Source organism: Gossypium arboreum, chromosome 12, assembly GCF_025698485.1.
Source record: "Gossypium arboreum isolate Shixiya-1 chromosome 12, ASM2569848v2, whole genome shotgun sequence".
Lineage (NCBI taxonomy): Eukaryota > Viridiplantae > Streptophyta > Magnoliopsida > Malvales > Malvaceae > Gossypium > Gossypium arboreum.
The window spans coordinates 101,137,512-101,159,636 of record NC_069081.1 but is presented as its reverse complement, the minus strand read 5'-3'; the positions used below and the strand labels follow the sequence as shown (position 1 = coordinate 101,159,636).

At 32.4% G+C, this 22,125-nt stretch overlaps 1 protein-coding gene and 2 long non-coding RNA genes across 3 annotated transcripts; 2 read left to right on the top strand and 1 right to left on the bottom strand.

The window, feature by feature from the left end:
• Positions 1-6,166: 6,166 nt before the first annotated feature.
• LOC108476884 (3-oxoacyl-[acyl-carrier-protein] reductase 4-like) lies at positions 6,167-12,469 on the top strand. The gene is made up of 11 exons (XM_017779248.2): positions 6,167-6,755; positions 8,249-8,391; positions 8,926-8,979; positions 9,453-9,533; positions 9,608-9,653; positions 9,739-9,833; positions 9,911-9,943; positions 10,229-10,363; positions 10,653-10,746; positions 11,085-11,167; positions 12,122-12,469. Exons 1-11 carry the CDS (start codon positions 6,590-6,592, stop codon positions 12,152-12,154), a joined length of 963 nt encoding a protein of 320 aa, XP_017634737.1. The 5' UTR covers positions 6,167-6,589; the 3' UTR covers positions 12,155-12,469.
• A 1,173-nt stretch (positions 12,470-13,642) lies between these two features.
• LOC128285659 (uncharacterized) lies at positions 13,643-19,373 on the top strand. The gene is made up of 3 exons (XR_008276178.1): positions 13,643-13,731; positions 18,406-18,491; positions 19,053-19,373. It is a non-coding gene; the product is annotated as an uncharacterized LOC128285659 (long non-coding RNA).
• On the bottom strand, positions 15,863-16,313 carry LOC128285660 (uncharacterized). Its single transcript, XR_008276179.1, has 2 exons — positions 16,223-16,313; positions 15,863-16,129 (listed from the first exon to the last, which is right to left on the bottom strand). It is a non-coding gene; the product is annotated as an uncharacterized LOC128285660 (long non-coding RNA).
• Positions 19,374-22,125: the final 2,752 nt, after the last annotated feature.

The following is a 22,125-nucleotide window of genomic DNA, read 5'->3' as shown; positions in this document are numbered from 1 at the left end:
AGTCGTTTTAGCCGGCGGAAAATATTTTAGTAAAAATTTCTCGGTCATTTGTTCCCAAGTTGTGATAGACCCTCATGGTAACGAGTTCAACCACTGTTTAGCTTTGTTTCTCAGTGAAAAGGGAAACAACTGAAGACGAATGGCATCATCAGAAACGCCATTGATTTTAAATGTATCGCAAAATTCCAGAAAGTTCGCTAAGTGAGCGTTGGGATCTTCATCCTGCAAACCATCAAACTGAACAAACTGCTGTATTATCTGAATAGTGTTAGGTTTTAACTCAAAAGTATTTGCAGCTACAGCAGGTCTAACTATGCTAGATTCAGTTCTTGTTAGAGAAGGTTTAGTATAATCATACATAGTACGTGGAGCAGAATTTTGATTAGCTGCAATTGCAGGAGGTAGCTGATTGCGTTGGTTTTCATCCATCTCGTCAGTTGGGGGTTTAATATCGTCTTCTCGCTCATTCTCCGTGTATCGTAAGCTACACCTTATTTCTCTTTGATTTCTATGAACTATGCAATCAATTTCTTCGTCAAAAAGTAATAGTCCTGACGGGTTTCTTCTAGTCATAAACTATAAAAACCTGCCAAGAGAAAAAAATAAGTAAATTAATAAATAATAATAATAATAAACTAAAATTAAATTGCAAGAAAAATAAATGGCTAAAGTAATAAAAATTTAGCGTTCCTAATATTTTGAATCCCCAGCAACGGCGCCAAAAACTTGATCGCGTGATTCGTAACAAGTAATAAATATTTATAATAAAGATCAAACCTAGACTAACTATTATCACGAAAAGGCAAGCGCACCTATCGAACAATAGTATAGTAATGGCAAGACCGTGATATCATACCCAAGGGAACCAAAAGTACTAGTAATAACTTATCTTTTTATTATCTAGCCTGAAAATAAAAAGGGTTTTATTTCTTTTAATTAACTAATTATCTAAACTAAGAATGCACAGAGAAAAGAATTGGGGAATTGCTTTTGGGAAATACGATTGACTTGAGACAATACCTAAGGAAAAATCCACCTAGACTTTACTTGTTATTCTGGCTCTGAACCGGATGATTTATTCATTTAACTTGTTCCGTAGAGATCCCTAAGTTATGTTATTATACCTATTCAAGACTCATAACGTCTAATCCCTAAATTGAATAACCGAGACTTTTCTCTAATTAACACTCTAGGGTTACATTAACTCGCTCTATGGATCCCCTTATTAAGTTTCACCCTAATCCGACAAAATCTTCTCACCCTATTTCTAGGCGCGCAATCAACTCTGCTTAATTATGGCAAAAGTACTCTTAGATAGGGTCTATTCCTCCTCTGAAATAAGAGCATGTCTTGAATCAGTATCCTGGGATATCAAAACAAGACTTAAGAACACATAATTAAGAACAAGTTAAATATTTATCATACGATTCAGAAAATAATAACAAGATTCGTCTTAGGTTTCATTCCCCTTAGGTATTTAAGGGATTTAGTTCATAACTAATAAGAAAACATCTCAGAAGAATAAAGAATACAAAACATAAAGAAAACCCAAAACTCCTAAAGGGAAATTGAATAGAGATCTTCAGTCTTGATGATGAATCCGGCTTCTGAGATGGATCAATCGGCTTCCTTGGGGTAATTCCTTGCCCCCCGTCTCCGTCTCCCTTTTCCTCCTCTTCTAATGTGTATTTATAGGCTTTAGAATGCCTAGAAACCGTCCAAAGTCTCCTTTTCCAAATTGGACTTAACTTAGGCTCGGCAGGGACACGCCCGTGTGACACGGCCGTGTGACGTGATTGCCAGGCCGTGTTCGATCTATTAAATTGCACACGGCCGTGTAGGTCAACGGCCAAGACGTGTGAATCGTGAAAGCCTTGGTCGACACCCTCGAAAGACACGGGCATGTGAGCTACCCGTGTAGCAAGGCTTAGGCTGTGTCATCTTCTCGATTTGGTCCGTTTTGTCCCTTTTTGGCTCGTTTTTGGCTCATTTTGACTTTTGGTGCTCTCCTGAGTACAAAACATGAAATTAAAGCATTAGGAGTATCAAATTCACCAATTCTAATGAGAAATCATCTATAAAATGCATTAAACATGGGGTAAAAATATGTATATTTTATGGTTTATCAAGCTCATTACTAAAGAAACTTGGTTCTATCAGTGACAAGCTAGATGAAATTCTCGCAACTAGTAAGAGAGACCCTAGTTAGGGTGGACTTGACTATGTGGACAAATGAGACAAAATAATTCATCTATGTTTGTTAAGGCCGAAAGAGCTGCTGATCATCTTAAAAGCTCTAAGAAAGCTGAAATTATCCATACAGAGAGGCGTACAAAGTATAATCACAAGATCATTTTCTGTTATTGTGGTGTGACAAGTCATATTCAGACAAAGTGTTTCAAGCTTCTAAAAGATCTAAGAAAGAAGTCCCTAGTTGTTGCTCCAACTGCTACTCAAGAAAAGACTGCCAAAGGACAGAAGCAAAAGCTAGTCTAAAGGAGAAAAGATAAGAAATGTTATATTGTTGAGCATCAACTTTTGAAGGCAATCGTTAATCATATATGGTACTTGACAAAGAATGTTCCAGATACATGATTGGTAACAACTTTTGTCTCAAGAACTTTCGAAAAAACCATGAAAGAAGAGTTTATGCGGAACCATCTGAGATGAGTGAATAAAGAAAATTAAAATTGAATTTATGAAATAAAGTTCTAAAAAGACAGTGGAAAGTAGAAAAGAAGAAAATGACTTAAAGATGTATTAATCAATAAAAGAATGGAATTGCTGTGCCCAAATGAAGGAGAGCTCAAATCAAATTAATCAATCAGAAAAAATAGAGTAAATTAATTAAGATGAAAGTCAGATTTGAATAAAATAAAATAAAATACAATAACCAAATAAAAATTTAAAGGATAAAATTGCCTTATGGAATCCTTGAAAGACTTGCTCTTAAAAATGTCAATGATCGAACAAATTTTTCCCTATGAAACTCCTAAGAGAAAGACCTTTAGAAATGTAAATAATCTGACTTTGAAGATTGAAAACTCTTCAACTCCAGAAGACTTGAAAAGTAACAAACTTCTAAGACAAATAAGCGTTGAACCATTCGAACTCACAAAACACTTTTTGCATCTCACCAAAAAAAAAAACAAAATTTTACCAAAGAGAAATATAAATTATTGAATAAATAATGAGAGTGGTAGCAAATCCTATTATAGGCTGAAAATACTAGTAGTTACAATAAATAATATTTTTATATAAATTAAATGTCACCAATATCTCTTTTATATTAACAATTAATTTACGAAAAATAATTTCTTTAAATTTTTTCTTATTAATTTGATGTTTAATTAACTCGAGACAACAATTTAAAAAATATTTTAATATAATAAAGATAGATAATAACTAGTTAAATTAATCCAATACTTCACTAAGTTAATTCAAGAATTTAATTGATTCTAAACATTAATTGATAACTTTTTTTCTACAAATTTATTTGTTTAATTATCAGATTTAAAATTTGATAACCAATTGACAAAATATTGATTAGAATTCAAATATCAAGTTAAAACTTTTAAGTGATCTGTCCTAAACTTTAAAATAAAAAATATGTATACAAAATCATTCTTATATACTCAAGGAATAATTAATGAAATCAATTGACTTGTTTTCTTCCATTTTATTATTTATATTTATATATAATTATATATTTTAAGCTACCCTAAACCTTAGACTAATTTATGAAAAATATTTGTCCTCAAAAAGTTATATGAAGAACATTAGATGTATATTCTAAACAAAATCATCAGACCTTTAAGTCCAATTAAACCAACTCCATTTTAAATATCTTCAGTACTAACTAAATTAATACACAATTGGTTTTGCTATTATGACATGTTTTTGTTGCTTTTGTGACACGATTTTTTTTTTATTTTGTCTTCATGTACCATTTATTTTATTGTTATTATTATCTCTTTGATGTTTTTCATTAATTTTATTCGTTAATTGGATCTTGAGTTACTATGGTGGAAGTAAAGGAGGAGTTGGCAGCCAAACTGGCCTTTGGAGAAAAAGATCTACAACAAATTGAAACCGCCCCAGAAGTAGTATCAGCATTCATCAAAGCTAATAAAAAGAAGAATCTTTGTAATTTATTTTCCAATTCAGTAACTTAGTTTTATAAGTTTCTTTTTCTCACCAAAAAAAAAAAAAAAGGAGTTGTCAGGACTGGTGATTGATGACGACAAGGATGATGCATGGGAAGTTAATTAAGACGATGAGACAGTGATTTCTTATTACTATTTATGTTTTGTGGATTCTTTTCTCACATCAAGTGTTATACATTTTCAATCAATGCGAAATACTTTAGCAAATTTTTGGCATCTGATTGGAGGAGTAGCAATTTTAGATTTTGGAGAAAAGTGGTTTTTGTTCTAATTTGTTTATGAAGTTGACATTAAAAGGGTGGTACATCGTGGTCATTGGACATTCAACAACCACTTGTTTGTATTCCATCGAATGGTGCCAGGTGAAGACCCTTTTTAGGTTCCATTTTTTTTTTGTTGACCATTGGGTTTAGATCTATGATCTTCCCCATGGCCTAATGTTTGAGTCCATGGCGAAATGATTTGGGAATTTCATTAGATAATCTATTGATTACAATGCAAAGGCCATTTATAGGGGTTTTCAACACTACAGGAGAGTTTGAGTTCGCATTGATATCCACAACCTATTAAAGCGAAAGAATGAGATAGCCTTTGGCCAAGAGAATCATGTTCATGCAAAGTTCAAGTAAAGGAGACTCTCCTTGCTATGTTTTCATGCTGTCGACTTAGCCATGAAGATAGTTTTTGTCTAGTTCAGATCACTCGGGGAACGATGAAACTTGTGATGGGATGGGATGCTTCCCTCAAGGTGGCACATCTATGGCAGTTTCACCAACTAGTTGTTGGCTAAGAGAGGAAAGCGATTTTCCCTCATTTGTAATGATAGTGATGAAAATATGAAAAATTTTCAAGATTCTTTCCTTAATTCAAAATTTGTCAATAAGGAAAGCATTGATTTAAGGACAAGAATGATCAGGTAAGGCCCCGTCGATTATGGTTGAAGATGAGGATGGCATGGGCCTGGAATATGAGGAAAGCCCAATGGACCTAATAGATGGCAAAAAGAGCTCGAGGATAGATGTGAATGTTTCTAATGTTTCTAAGTTTATGGATTCGTTAGGGACTTGTAGGGATGAGAAATTGGCTGGGCTGGTCAGCAGACTAGCTAAAACCAATGTAGATCACAACTTGGAACATCTGCGAGCTGGGGAATCCACAAGTCGTTCAACAACTTCAACACCTGTTGAAGAGTTATAACCCCATTGTAGCTTTCTTCATAGAAGCAAAGCTATGCGAAAATAGGATGGAGTGAACCCAACCAAAAAAATAAAAGGAAAAAATAAGAAGAAGTATCCTTATCTTGAAGCCAAACAAAACTTGCATGAAAGGGGTTAAAGAAACAAAATTCAAAAAAGAGAGAAAAAAGAAAAGAAAAGAGAAAGAGCACTCCCTATTTCGACTTTCAAGTTCTCAGCGCTCCAATAGTGTTCTTGCTAATCACAACTGTCAAAAGGGAGTGACCAATGAGGAAAAGCATATATCATAAAACTAATTCGACCAGACAATGCAGATTGGATATCAAAAGAGAGAAAGATTAGGATTCAAACTTTGATTTTGGGTGATAGAGTGTTGGTTTCAAGAGAATCCTAACATGCAAATGAAAAAGAGATAATGAGAGCTTTCAATTGGTTGTGAATTTGGCCAGTGATGACGACATTAGAGCAAGCAAGGACTAGGGTTTGTTATAATAGAAGAGAATGAAGGAAAAATGATAATAAAGGAAAGAATAAGAAAAAATAAAAGGAAAGGAAGAAAAAAATGACAAATGAGAAGTGAAAAAAAAGTTATTTAAAAAAAATTCGACCTAAGAGTCATGTCATCATTTAACGACTCAATTCTTGCCACATGATATTTTTGTAAAACTACAAATGTTAGATAATAATATAATTATCAAAATATTACAAATTAATAACATTAATGATTATTTTGTAAGAAGTTAAAGTTTAATAATAAAAAAATAATTTAAATTATACATAACACTTTTATAGTTTACCCATAAAAAAGCCGAAGCTGTCCCTTTTCAGGCCACTGGTGGGCTTTCGCTGCTTTGCATACGGTTGAGCTGATTAACCTAATTTTCATCTAATTAACTCTCAGATTTGCTTATATTATAGGAAGCGGAACACCGTTATTTACTGCATTGCCACCCAACAGACATTACCCGTTAAAACGGGTTGGTTTGCATTGTAATTATCAAGCAAGACCCATTACTTAACAAATCATGAAAACTAATCCTCATCTGTTCGAACTCACTTGGTAGGAATCGCCAAGTTCCCAAACCAAAACCGCACGCCCATCAGCAATCTCCGTTCGTCATTTGGCTTAATATAAAAGGATCATAGTCTTCATTTGTGGCTACTCTTTTTGCTTCTCGATCTTATTCTCTTCTCGCTCTTCGCGGATTTCACCGAGCTTCGATTCCAATGGTTGCTGTTGCCGGATCCAATGTCGTTTCCCTGAACTCCGCCGTGAAGTTTGGAGATTGCAACAGCTGCAGATTTGTTCAGATTCGGCAATGCTCTCCGGTTTCTGGTGGAACAGGATCGATTAGGACTCGTCCATGTATTGGACTCCGTTGCAGATCGAGGGGTATTTGTTTTCTTTTGCTTTTAAGCATTCGTTTTCATATATGTGGGCGTGTTTCTACTTATTTAACAGAAAAGCTCCACATTTTAGAGCCAGGGATACTTATAGTAAAATTTATCGTTGAAGCTAGTTGAATTTGCTGTTTCACAAATTTAGCAAATAAGAAATATTTTGTTAAATTTGTCAGTAAAGTTAGAGAAGGAAACAAGAAAATTAAAATAATATTATAAAAGTAAGATTGGTTTTGAAGAATGTGAAATATGGTTACTAGATAGAAAAGGACCCTAAGCAGAGACAACTTCCTAAAATTTAATTATTTCTGAATTAAAATTATAATAAAAATAATTGCATTATATAAGCTTTTTTTAGAATAGTTGTCTACCAATTATGAGTTACTAACAATACGCATGAGTGGAATGTTTATTGTTTATTTTGTAGCCTTTTCACATAAACATATATTTAGCATGCCAATTTCTCATGATATAGATCTTAAACTTAATATTCTAAACTGAGCGTTTTTTATTTCATGATTCTTGGTATTCAGCCTCATATTGATTCAGCCTTTTCTAACAAAAAAAAAAAAATAGTGTGTTTATCATGGATTAAAATAATAGTCTTAACATAAATCGTAAGCATGCATGCACTTACTTTCATTAAATATCATTGTGGGTTATGGCTTTTGTGTTGTAGAAATTGCTTCACAAAGTATTTTTATCAAATTAGTGATTAACGTTTCAATTGTTATTAAAAGCAGCAAAAGAAAATAAGGTAATTTTCGTCAAAACCATAGATTACAACATTATTCAAACATTTTAAAGGTAAATTGCATAACAATTTTCAAAGAGAATTTAGCATATCAATAGGAAACTTCTTTTCTTAATCACAATTCTTATAAAAATGTTTATAAATATTTCAATCAAAACGATTTTAATCTTCTTGTTTGGTGAGAAGTAATCATATCATTATTCGAATGCTACCCAGATCGATTTTTTCTTATATCTTATTAAAGGCTTAAGGCTGTTAGAAAAACTAGAGAATGTATCTAGAAAGAGAAAATAATGTCAACAAAGTAAGATAATTATGAGGCACATAGAACATTTTTCATAAGGCTTTAATATGCTTTCAAGATACAAAAAGCTGAACACTCCAGGAAAAATTAGTGTAAATGATTATACAGAAAAATCCTTTGTATAGATAATATACAGATGTATCTTTCAATAAGATAGATTTATATAAGAGTCAAGTTGTTTTACAAGACCATTTTATATGTAAAACTTACAACTTTTACTATATAAGAGTTGTGTCTTTGCAAGATAACTAATCAGAAACAATTATAAATTTCAAATTTTAATTATTTCAAAATTAAAATTATAATGAAATAATAATTTCTTATATACTATTCAAGTTTGATTTTTCCAGACAACGTGCAATTGGTTACCCACCAATGTTATAAACTACTACGAAATTGGCTTTTGACTTTATTTTTCATGTTCCAGGTGTAAGAGCGCAGGTCGCCACTGTTGAGCAAGCTAGCCCTGAATCAGCTCAAAAATTGGAAGCTCCTGTAGCCATAATTACTGGAGCTTCTAGAGGAATTGGTAAAGCTGTTGCACTGGCCTTAGGAAAAGCAGGTTGCAAGGTTAGTGGGTCTTCCCTGTTAGTACCTATCTTTTCCAAGGAAAAAAAGAATTGTCTTATGTCATTAGTCATTGGCCAAAATTTTGAGATAATGCCATAGAATATAATTTACATAGACTGAAGTCTTGAGTAAATCTACAAATTGTAGAATAACTTCGTTATATGATGTTGGCTTGATAATAATATTAACAATAAACTTTAATTTGCATCGGTTTTGCATCTAGGTCTATCTCTTGAATATGGAATTGGTTTATCAATCTCATGAATAGTTAATAGTGCTGTGCTCATGAGAACCATAATCTAGATTAAGTTTATGGTCAAATATTTTTAAACTTTAACCATTAAGTAATGGGGTGGTACTTATGGTTCATTATGCACTACATGCTTAAGCCTCTATTCTTCTTTGCTGATAATAATTGCATCTCAAGTGTCCTTCAAGTACTTTAAGAACAAGTCTTTTAACAGCAAAAGCAATATTTTATGTTTACCATTTTTTTATTGAAATGACTGTTTTTGATGCCTTTATGTGTTACAGGTCCTAGTAAATTATGCTAGATCATCAAAGGAGGCTGAGGATGTTTCAAAAGAGGTGATCAGTATGCCCTTAGAAGAAATTTATACGAACATTTGAGTGGGATTTTCCTTCTTTTTTCACAAACTTTGTTGTATAATTTTCTCTTGTGTGATAAATAAGAATTCAAATTTGCAACCTTCTGAGGTTTGCTAGAACAGATTCTTTCATCTCAGTAGTAGATGAGAGTTTGTAGGCTGCCTAAAGCAAAAATCTAATTCTAGGACTCCTTGTGTACTAGCTCTTCTATCTACTGGTATGCATCTAAATGAAAAAACAAAAAATCACAAATATGAATTTTTTTTCCCTGATATAACAATTGACATTTTATACTTGACTTTTGTTATCTTGGCTTCTACTTAAATCTTGCTTTAAAACTTTTTATTATAGTGCATTTTTTTCGGTTTTCTGAAATGGTCTTTAGGCAGTGGTTAAACTATATTGCATGGATGAAATGACTAATGTTAAGATATCATGTGACTGTTTTGTAGATTGAGTCATATGGTAGTCAGGCTCTTACTTTTGGTGGAGATGTTTCAAAAGAAGCTGATGTGGATGCAATGATAAAAACTGTGAGTAATGTTCCCTATCATTTCACAGTTTATAATTTACTGGTAGATTGTTTTTTGTTACTTTGTATCTGCAGGCTGTTGATACGTGGGGCACTGTTGATATATTAATAAACAATGCAGGTTTATTGGAAACCCTTTATTTTCTCATTAGTTATTCAATTTTTGATTTCAATCTAGTCCCCTAATATGGTGTGAATGGCTTCAGGAATTACGCGGGATACTTTGTTGATGAGGATGAAGAAATCACTGTGGCAGGAGGTTATTGATCTGAACCTTACAGGATTGTTTCTTTGTACACAGGTTTGAATGCTAGACTTCTGACTGATTATTCTAGTGGATGCTTGTAAATTTTTTAGATTTACTTTGATCTTTTGCAGGCAGCAGCAAAAATCATGATGAAAAAGAAGAAGGTAATAGGATATTTCTGATTCGAAGGTTATGGACTCACGAGTGGTATACTTGCTTACTCAATTTGTTTGGAGTAGAACTTTCTACCTGCAAATAAACTGATTGAACTACGGCCTTTAAACCTGAGCCTCAGTATTTTTACATGCCATAGCTTCAAAGTTGCATCTTTCTTGTTGATACCCTTTCTTTTGTAGTATCAGAAATAAAGCAAAAGAAGATTTTCTAAACATGCATCAAGGTTGTGTTTTAGACAATGAACCATGTCTAAACATATGTTATAATTTCAGGGAAAAATAATTAATATTGCATCAGTTGTTGGCTTGGTTGGCAACGTTGGGCAAGCCAACTACAGTGCTGCTAAAGCAGGCGTCATTGGCTTTACAAAGACTGTTGCAAAGGAATATGCCAGCAGAAACATTAACGTAAGTTTTCTAAAATTTTCTTCCAGCAATAAGATCCTTGCTTTTGCATTTTGGAAGTACGTTGATACCCCAACTATTCTCTTGTCCAATATTTCTCCTTTTGCTTAAGAGGAAAAAAAATTAGAATATGCATTGTGGGATAAGTTAAAGAAAGATGAAAAAAAGTTAATGTCTAGACCATTCAGTTATTACTGTATTATGAAACATGAGGAAAAGAAACAGTCAGGGTGCTGTCCTTACATGTTGACTATGTTTGCTCTGATATTGTTATATAAAAATATTCTTCCAGGTCAATGCTGTTGCCCCAGGATTCATTGCATCTGATATGACTGCCAAGCTTGTGGAGGACATTGAGAAGAAAATCTTGGAAACAATCCCCTTAGGTGAGAGATGACTATATAAAATCCAAGTTCATAATTTCTTTGTGAATTTCCTTTAGTTCTTCTCAAATGGTTAGCTTTTTTAGCCCTGACAAGGTTACCGAATATTTTCTAGCTTTCTTCTGAAATGCCTCAAGAGTTCTTTTTGCTATTAATTTTGCAATGTACCAAATATGTCACATTTTTATTGATTTTTCACACAACTTTCTTCCATGGACTTTATTACTATAAGCTTGTATTAATAATGTGATATTTTAGTTTCTACTGATTCAAATTTGAATTTTAGTAAAAATACTTGGCAAAATTCGCAGCTGTGATAACAATATTTGTTCTTGATACAGGAAGATATGGTCAACCAGAAGAAGTTGCGGGACTGGTGGAATTTTTGGCCCTAAACCCTGCTTCCAGTTACATAACAGGACAGGTAATATATCTCATTTGTCATTATGCTTTGTTATATATCTATTTAGCCCAGTGTAATAGACAAACTTTTGCTAGAAATCGCAAGATACCATGAATCCACTGGCTTGCTATAAAAGATGCCTAAAGATTAGTTGCTGTTGATGTATTGGATCTTGCCTTTGGGCGTTTCATGCATCTTTGCTTAGGCTAATATAACCTTGGAGCTTGCCTTTAGTTGCATAGTTTTAACATTTGACTGTATTCTTTGCTAATTGCTTAGCGTTGCATTGGTTAGATTTGCCGTTTTTGCTTCCCTTTCTACATCTTGGCATTTATATGGTCTTACTTTTCCCAACTTGGTTCTTGAACTTTTTGGTCCACATTAGTCCTAGAACTTGGCATCTTTGCCCAATTTGGTTCTTAAACTTGGATCCTGTTAACATGTGATGACATGGCACTTAGATCGTACCATGTCATCACTTCAAAAGAAATGTAATTTTTTAAATATTTTTTCTATTATTTTAAGATTGTGTATTTATTTTTCAGTTGATGTGGCACAATCTTAGAGTGCCACATTATCAAACCTTCATGGAATCCAAATTTAGGGACCAAATTGAAAAAAAGCTTCAAGTTCTTGGACTAATGTGGACCAAAAAAAGTTCAAAGACCAAATTGGGAAAAGTTGCTGAGTTCAAGGACTAAGTCTTGCCTTATCTCTAAGCTATACCATTGGCCACGCTTACTAAATGTTTCATACTTGCATTCTTTTCTTGGACTTGGCCTTAGCATTTGCTTGCTTGATAAGTCATCAGCTTTTTCATAAGGCGGATTGAGTGACCTTTGTAGAACAACTAGGACAAAGGCCTTAGCCTTACAATGGCAATTTCTCTGCTTTATTGTTGTTGTAACTGTCTTGTGGTGTTCCTTTTTAACTTTTATTGACTTAGCTGATAACCTGTGCATTGTTGTCTTGCAGGTGTTCACTATTGATGGGGGAATGGTCATGTAACGTTTCTTCCTTCCACTAAGCTCTTAGCTGGTAATTCTGCGATACTTACATTGTTTAGTGGATGATGTTGTTTGACAGTTATAGCTTCTGTTTTTTTTTTTAAATATATATATAGATATATATATGAACAAGAATTCCCTATTTTCGGGCAGCATTAACTTTAAGCATGTTGTAAAACCAAACAAAAAGGGCTTTTTAAGTAGTCTACAGATTTTAGGGTATCATTTGGCTTTGCAAAATCCTGGTTAATGAGCATTTTGTTAGAACTTCATCCATGAAGTTATATATAATATATAAAGTTGGGATGTTAACAAATACTTCAACCATCTATCTCTTTATGAATGTAACCCTTGAAGTCATTCAAATACTCTACACAGTCAACCACTGAAAATTGGACTGTAGAAATAAGAGTAGGAAGCTCATAGGATACCGAAATTCCTACTTGAAACTGCAGTGCATCAAACAACTAAGACGCGACATGGCTGGGTGTTGTGCTTCGAAACTGAATAACTGGTTCATCAAGCTTCGTATTGACTTAAGTTTGCTTCTGATTCATTTGTTTCGTTTCACCATTAAATGGTGGATTTGAGCATTACGAATGCCCTTTTGTTCATCAGAAGAGATTTAAAAGGCGTGGATAAATGTGGAACTGCTGCCTGGTGAGTTCGCCCTGCAGTAAAGGTCTCTGGTGGACGATCAGTTGTAAGAGATCAAGATTTGGACTAGTTGTCACGAAGTGGAATAAAATCATCTGCTGATTGAATTCCTTATGCGGTAGCAGCCTGGAGAAAGGATTTGAATTTTGGAGCTCAACTTCTTAATGATTGAACTAGTAACTTAAGTTTCAACTCACCCAGTTCACTTCCCTACTTTCTTGATCACAACCTTACATCGTGTACGTATTAGTATATCTCTGCATTAGGAACTCCAAATGAAGTTCCAATGCCCTGCTCTTTTTAGATGGGAAACAACGGCAGTTGTAGCCATATTGTCCGGACAGTAAACTTATCTCTCGATTTTATTTATCCTAAATTACTTCCTAGCGGCGTCACTTCCTAAGGTTTAGTTGTACATAATTTAAACCAACTAACCTGGATTTCAACTGTAACAATCTGTTTTCAATAGTGTTGGAAACAATGGTTTCGAGATCACAATTTTGACTAATGTGTCAATATTTTATTATTTTCTTAATATTTATATGGTTATTATAGTGTCATATTAAAATTTGGTTAGGAAATTTTAAGACTTAGATAATTAATTAAGTAAAAGGACCAAATCATAAAAGCTATAAAAATTAATCATTATAAGTTTATTTGTACTAAATGGTTATAAAAGTATGAAATGAAGGTTTTAAAATGAGAATATCCCTTAATTATTATAATGGTCTGTTAGTGGGTGGAAAAATATGAAATATGATGTGTTTACAATGTTTTAATTAAAATATTATATATGTTAAAATATTAGTAAAGGAATAAAACAAAAGTCCATTATCATCATGTTCTTCATTTTCTTTATCTAGAATCGAAAACCATTGTTGAAGAACATAAAAGATTCGGTCAGGCTTTATTGGTGTGCAAGTAAGTATTTTTCAACTCGTTTTTTATGATTTTTATGTTTTTGAGATCGTTGTAGTTAAATCTAGCTAATTCGGGGATTAATTCATAAAATTTTAAATATTTTGAGTTATGTTATTGATGATTTTTTAGTTTTTTTGAAGTTTGGCGATGAATTTGTAAGCTTGATAGTGAAATATGATTATTTTTGTAAAGTGAGTTTTAATGATTTTAATGTTTAAGGACTAAGATGTTAAAATAGTAAAATTATATGAATTTTTTGTGAAAGTGTGAAAAATATGGGCTGTATAGGGACTATAAGAAATTCAGCTAGCATGGTTTGTGGTTAAATGTAATTAAATTAAAGGTTTCAGATTTAAGAATTAAATTGCATAAGGTGTGAAATTTTAGGGTAATTTTGTAAAAAAAATAAAAGGGCTTAAATGTATATGTTTAATTTTAAATTACCTTAAATGTTTAATTGAATTAAAATTACCATCTAGATCAAGAAACAAATCAACCAGACACAAATCGTGAAAAAACGAAATCGTCGATATCGCGTTTGTAATTGTTTTTAAGGAGGTACGTTTGCATGTTGTTTAAACTTATTAATTGCTGTTTTCGGTAATATGTTAACTAATATTCATGTTATGAATGAATTAAATTGATTGATATATGGCAATTAGTGAATTGGACTGAATTGCAATATTAGCTAAATTAATGATTATATCTGAAAAATGGGAACTATATGAATGTTTGCATGTAATGGTATAATGTGAATAAAGTTAAATGATTGGGATGTGGAATTTGGCTCATATAAGCCTCGTGAATACATAAGTTGTAAATATCATGCCATCAGAGTTATTTAATGTTTCGAGTGCTAGTCTTAGATGTCTTACTTGTAATATTCCAAACTTTTGCTTAAAAGAATGTAAAATTATATCAAAGCTAGTAAATAGCCCAGTGGTTGAAAGAAAAATGAGAAATAGTGCAATTAGATCAAGGTCTCAAGTTTTATCCCTTTCACTTGCAAAAATAGCTTAATTTTGCTAAATTTTCTCCTTCCCTATTTTTGTGTTGCTCATGCGTATTAATCTAGGTATAAATATCACTTTTTTATTAATTTTTCAGCCTTTAGTCATTTTTCAACCCTAGCCTCCCCTTCCCCTTCCTCTTTTCTCTTCTTCTCCAATTTTCCTTCTATTCTCCTTCATTGTTCTGCCGCCCAAAACCCTTTTTTTATTGCCCACCTTTTCTTCATTGGCAATGGATTTTTGCACAATTTTCCTTCTCTTCATTGTTGCTATTTCCCCTTAATTTTTAAGCCTTAAATCTGGTATTTTTATCACTTGAAAGAAGACCTCCATAGTTGTCACAAGGTTCACCATTGCCGCCTCTTAGATATCTCTCGAGTAAAAGTCTTATTCTTCCGTTTTTCTTTTTAATTTTTCAGTAGGAAAATTTCCTGTTCTAGATATGGAATTTTGGTGTTGGTTACTGATTTAAATGGTCATATTTTAGTTTTTAAAACACACTTTTTGAGCCGCCCAAAGCTGTCCCCAAAACTGCCACCGTTAGTGGTGGTTGTCACCCAAAAATCTTCCCTTTTATGTTATCAGTGCACTGCACCGAGAGTAATAAGGAGAATGACGATTATTTTGCATTTTAAATGGCAGTATAACTACATTACATATAATGGTGATTTAACCATGTTGAGCCTAACTCGCAATTTTTGTTTCAAAATTTGTACCATGTTTCAATATTTTTAAAATTAGGGTGAGTTTGAAACATGTTTACTCTTTCCTTTACCCGAGGTATTACTCTTTCCTTTACCCAAAGAATGCGGTGGAACTTGCAACTTATGAAATACCCATTCAATTTATTGAGGGTTTTGATATTCCTATTTATATTATTTTTAGCCTATAATTGTTAAAGCACTATAGATTGAAGCCACGTACAAGCTTATGAGATACAGGTAAAAAGAAGAATTATCATCTCATTTTGTGTCTTAAATTTTCTCCTATCTTTTGTTCTTACTATTATTTCTTTTAGATTTAAAACAAGTTTGTAATTCTTTTTATATATTTGAAATGTAACCTACTTTATTAGAAAGGGACGAGGGAGGGTGGGAGGGGAGAGAAGGGTAAAAAGAAAATTAAAATAAAATAACAATAATATTTTTTATTAAATCCATTGCATGATAATTTATTTCAAATTATACAAAAAATCCCACCATTTAATTTAATTATAGGAGTGTGTAAATTTTAAAACAATGAAAATGGAGGTGCGTCTGAAAGGCAGGTACAACGGTTATTATTGCACTTATAGTTGGAGTACAAGGCGCAAATACCATCACAATCTTCAGTTTTGTTGCATCTACACGAAATGACAGGTCCTTTTGCCTCTGCCATCATCTCTAAATCTGCAACCAAAATTTTTCTTGTATTAGATTAAACAAAAAAAAGATAATATTCATACTAAAGGAAATAAAAGAGTTATATTAGAAGAAACTAACGAGTTGCAAAGATTAAGATTACAACGAATATAAATAAATTGAATGAAAACTTCTCCATCTCTTTATATCTAATCAGTTATGTTGGTGGAAACATACAGCTTATGGCTTTAATATATATAGTATCTTATTTTGTGTTGCATGGAGTAATATTAATTTCTTTGAATTTTTGGAGATTATTATGTTTTAATTTTTTCCTTAAGAAACTATGTGTGAAAGGGAGGGTAAATCAGCAACACATCCTTGGGAGGATTTATGGAGATTTATTTATTAATTATTATTATTTTATTCTAAGTGTAGTCATGGAAATTAGTGCTACCAAATCTGGAAAGCATGATGCCAATAAATTGATTACTAGTCCAACTGTTTAAAAACAAATGTGATTTATGTTCCAAAATTTTTATTTGTGGCCTAGGATAATAAAAGATTAAATTATATATTTCTTGTTATTCAAAGTAATTTTTTACCAAGTATTAAATATTAAAAACATTAAAAACATTAAAAATTTTGAAAATAGTACGGAGAGAACACAGAGCAAAAGCCTGACCCCTTCCTACCACCACCAGTTATATGCGTTTGAAAATAATATTAACTCTTGTATCAAAATAAAAACATTAAATTTATTTAATGGGGTAGAATTGAGCCTAGAAATGCAATCTCAATCTCCATAGAAACCTCGAGAATTGAAAGCTCCAATATAGCTTCATTTACTTTGACTTTTAAAATATAAACTTGATACAAGATAAAGATTAAAATGCTCTAATTGACTTTACTAAATTTAATTAGGCTTGTTTATTTGATAAAACTTGAGTTGGATTCTCATACTTGACATCAAGCTCAATTTTTGTGTTACAAATAAAGTTCAAACTCAAATTGGAATTGGAATTAGAATTGAACATATTTGATACATAGTTTTTGGTCTTCACTAATTTTATACAAACACAATATACCTAAATATAAAAGATATTATAAATAAGACACGACTGTAGCACAATTAATGTATTGTTACCGTATTCACGTATATATCATATCCAGTTCTTGTTCATCAATTTAGGTGGTAACAAATTATCTCTTCTTTTTGTTTGAAGTAAAATCACTTTTTTTTCCTTTTTTTTTTACAAATGGAAAATTTATATATCCAAATTAAATATCTTAATTCAGCTCAAATCAAAATCAAATAATCTATGTTGAATATGATTAAAATATGTTTTTAGTAATTTATGCCATTAATATTGTAACTATAAAAGCCAGATTTTAGCTCAATCGGAACAATGGTTTCGGAACCACAAATTCGAAGTTGTAAAATTATTTTAATTTTATTTTTGGTGTTTATAGCATGTGATTATACATGTGTGAAAATTTCGTAAGCTAATTTTATCGTTTAATAGCTCAATTTGAGAAAAAGGACTTAATCGCGTAAGATGCAAAAGTCACATTCTATTCGATAAATGTATCTAATTGCTATGGCATATTAAATGTGAAGTCCTTATGTTGTAAATAGACCATGGATAGTGGAAATTGACATGAATAGCCATTCATTATGTGTTTTTAAATGATACTAAATAAGGTCATTTTGGTAATTGGTTAAATAAATCATAATTAAACAAAACCAAAGTTAAAATTTGTTCATCTTTTCCATTTCCAACCGTAAAACAAAAGAAAATAAGGGTTTTGAGAGCTTTGAAGGTTCGGCCCTTGTTCATCTTGATTGAGGTATGTTTTGAGCTTGGTTTTTGATGATTTCTATGTTTTTGTGATCGTTGCTTTGAGTACTAGCTAGCCCCTGTCTTAATTTTCAAATTTGTTGATGATTTTATGAAGTGCCATTGTTGAATCTATGAGCTTTGTGATAGTTGATGATGAAAAATGGATATTTGGTGATAGATTATCAAGTTTTATTAAGTGATTTTTGACAAAAATGTCAAATAGTGATTTATTTGTGAAAATGAGAAAATATGTGGTTAAATGTCTGAATAAATGATAAATATGGGCTGAAATCAGCACTAGGAAAATTCGGCTAGCATGTATTTGAAAGAAATTTTGTGAATTTGATGTATTTGAGAAATAGGGACTAAATTGATTAAATGTGAAAGTTTAGGGGCTAATGTGTAAAAATGCCCAAATGTGTGTTGTGGACTAAATAGAAAGATTATGTGATTAAATGAGTTGAATTTGTTATAATATAGATCAAGAAAAGAGGAACCCAGACTTAGATCGAGGCAAGAACAAAGTACTCGACTAATCGACTAGTTTTGTCTTTTTTACGTTCGAGGTAAGTTTGTACATGATAAACATTGTTACAATTATGTTTTTAATGCTTTAATATTGCATAAATTATATATATGATATGATGATTATGTACGACAACGAATTGATTATGTTTGGCACTTAGTGGGCGTATAGAGATAGCTTCGGCTATATAAAGCACTTAGTGTGCGAATTGGAATAGCTTCGGCTATATATGGCACTTAATGTGTGAGATTGAGATAGCTTCGGCTATGAAAGGCACTTAGTGTGCGATATTATAATAGTTTCAGCTATGCTTTGGCACTTAATGTGCGAGATATCGAGTATTCGACAATATCACGTATAGGTATGAGTTCGATATGAATTTGTACAGGTATGTAAATATAAAGCATGAAATCCAAATAGAAGAAGTTATGAATTTGTTCATAAACACTTGAGCAAGTATGAGGAAAGTTTGTTGGTTACCATGACTTAGATATTAATTAGTATGAATTGATGATTTGTATATGATGAACTGTTGAGTATATTTAGTACGAACTTACTAAGCTATGAAGCTTACTGTGTGTTATTTGTTTATGTTTTATAGAGAATCAAAGCTAACTCGGACATTGGGGATCATCGGGAATCATCATCACACTATCGACTACTTGTTGGTATTTTTAGATGCTTGTAAATTTGATATATGGCATGTATAGGCTAGTAAGTTGATGATATGTTTATGGTTTGATATAGCCATGAGATTGGGCTTGCTTTTGTTGGAAATGTTGGTATGTATTTGGCCATTTAAATTGGCTTAAAATTATGTTTTGGATAAGTGTTACATGTGATGTATAATGCCTTGTGTTTTGGCATTGTTTGCCATGGTTATTGATATGACTAAATGGTTACTCATTTGGTTAGTTATAAATGTTTGAGGAATGGTACATTATGGTATGGCTTATAGATGATGAATTGATATGTTTGAGAGGCATGATTTAGTTGATGGTAAGGTGATGAAAATACATTTAGAAGTTATGTGAATTTGGTGATTTTGGCATAATGTTTTGGTATGTTTTGAATATGGAATTGAGTAGTTGAAATGGTTGAGGTTAGATGGCATAATATGTGTATGAATTGGCATGTTTTGGCTGCCTATATATGCATTGAAATGGTATTATTTGGTTGTTTTATGTGCATGAGAAAAGGGTGGCAATTTGGCTTTACAAATAGCCTATTTTTGTCCACATGGGTAGAGACACGGGTGTGTGTCTCAGCTGTGTGTGACACATGGTCATGCTGTATGGCCGTGTGTCCCCTGGGGTACCCTTTCAAATTAAAGTCAGTATACCTTACAGGTTTGGCACGACTTAAATACACAGGCGTGTCTGCTGGTCATGTGTGACACACGGGCTGGCACATGGGCGTGTGGCCTACCGTGTGGCACAAGTCAGTAACCCCTCTAGTTTTCCCACGGTCATGGCACACGGGCGTGTCCTCGACCGTGTGGTACAAGTTAGTATGTATGCTTTGTTTTCACATGGCCTGTGACACGGGCGTGTCTAGTGACTGTGTGAGGCACACGGCCTGTTCACATGGGCGTGTGACCCTTATATGTTTGAAAATTTTCTAAGTTTACCAAAGTTTGTAAATGTTATCGGTTTAGTCCAGAACAACTTTTAAGCATGTTTTAAGGTCTCGTAGAGCCTTACAAGGGACATTGTGAATGCTTTGAATGGATTTTGAGTATGAATGTATGAATGTATGTGAATGAGGTGTGTTATCTGGTAATGCCTTGTAACCCTATTCTGGCGACGGATACGTGTTAGGGGTGTTGCAGTAACCTTCCCAACCCAGCCTAGACGGTAGGCCCAGATCCGAGAGATTACATTGGCCACCGAGATGACCTAGTGCGACCGAAGATTTTAAATAGTCAAATTAAAACATTTGTTTATATTTAGAAAGACTTAGTCTATTTTTAGAAAACGAATCATGGGTTGATAAAATACAATTAATTTAATGTTTTTCTTGTAAAAGGTGATTAGTAGTGAAAACTTAGTTAACTTCTAGTTTATTTATTAGATAGAATTTAATTATGACATTGCAGTGGAAAAGTGATTTTTTCTGAGTTTTACTAACATATATATTTCATGCATAATTAATTCAAATCCATATTTCATCATCTTAAAAAACAATTTAAATGTCATACATGTAATGTAAAACTAAAACCTAAATATCAATAAAATACCACAAAATAAAAAATATAATAGAGTTTCAAATAACAAAATTATAAAAAAAAGCCTAATAAAACTTTTATAACATTAAAGTTTCCGAGCCCTCCGTATGCCACATCGGCGTCCTAACCTGGTGCGTTATCTATAAGGATGGGAATTAAAGGGAAGTGAGCTATGAAGCTCAGTGTGAGTTTAGTCACTAGAAAACCAGAAAAAAAAAAACAAACCAACAAAGCACATGAATTAACAATCTTGAGATTAAACACAACCATAAAACACCTCATATTAACGGTTTTTTTTACATAAAACACTTCATTTCACTGTCTTGGTATTCATAGTTTTATATCCACATGCTTATTAATGCATTGAAGTTTCAAATTAACAGAAAAGTTCTACCCAACTCCGCTACACTCCTCACTTATGAATTCCCCATAACTCATTTACCATATCACTACGGATTATGGACGAGCCAGCTCTGGTTTGTAGATAAACTGCCACTTTGGAAAGAGACCACCTTCGGATGTACTAACAATCATAGTGTGAATACTACTACAAAATATATAGAATTGAGGCGGTGTTCTAAAGTATACGGGTCAGGTTATAATATAGTTTTACAATGAAGTAGGTGAGTACTTGAGCATCATACCTAAGGAAGGCGAATACTAAATTGATATTAACCTAAACGCAAATAGATCTAATTTGTAATTCAAATAAATTATAGTACGATGACCATAAACTGAAAAACAATTTTTTTATAAGAAAAAAAATAAACTTGCTTAAAATAATAAAATTGGAGAACTAATATGTGATTCAATCAAATCTAAGCATGAGTGATTAGCTCGCTTCAGTGGTTATAACTAATTCCTATTTCAGGTTCTACTCAATCAAGTAGTTGCTATCCTAGCAGGATCTCTTGATCTTCCACTAAACTAAATAGTTGGCAAAAACTACTTATCTCTCAACCTCATAGTCCAGACCGAATTGGGGTAAGAGGTTCATGGATAGGCAATACCAATTTTTGGTTAATTCCCACCTAGTTGACTTCCTAGGGTTGTCAGGCGTAGTCTTTAAGTTCTTCCTATCCCAAGTAACTGATCCGCTAAGAAATCCTACATAGAAATTAACTAATCACACATCCACTCGCTAATCCCCCATAAGAGGATTAGTTCTTCATGGATCCCATGAGCAATATAAACTTGATGAAGAAAATAAACATAAAAAAATCAGGAGTAAAATTTTAATAAGAATCCTAAATTGTATTTGAATGATGTGCAGAAATCCACAAAAAGTTTTCTTTGAATCCACAAGTTAGATTATCCGAAGAACGCTAATGAAAAATAAACTAAAAATAAATCCTAAGTACAAAAGAAACTTGAAAATGAAAATCTAAACTAAAATATGAGTCTAAAGATGCATAAAAGATATCTCTAAAGTGTTTAATGGGGCCTA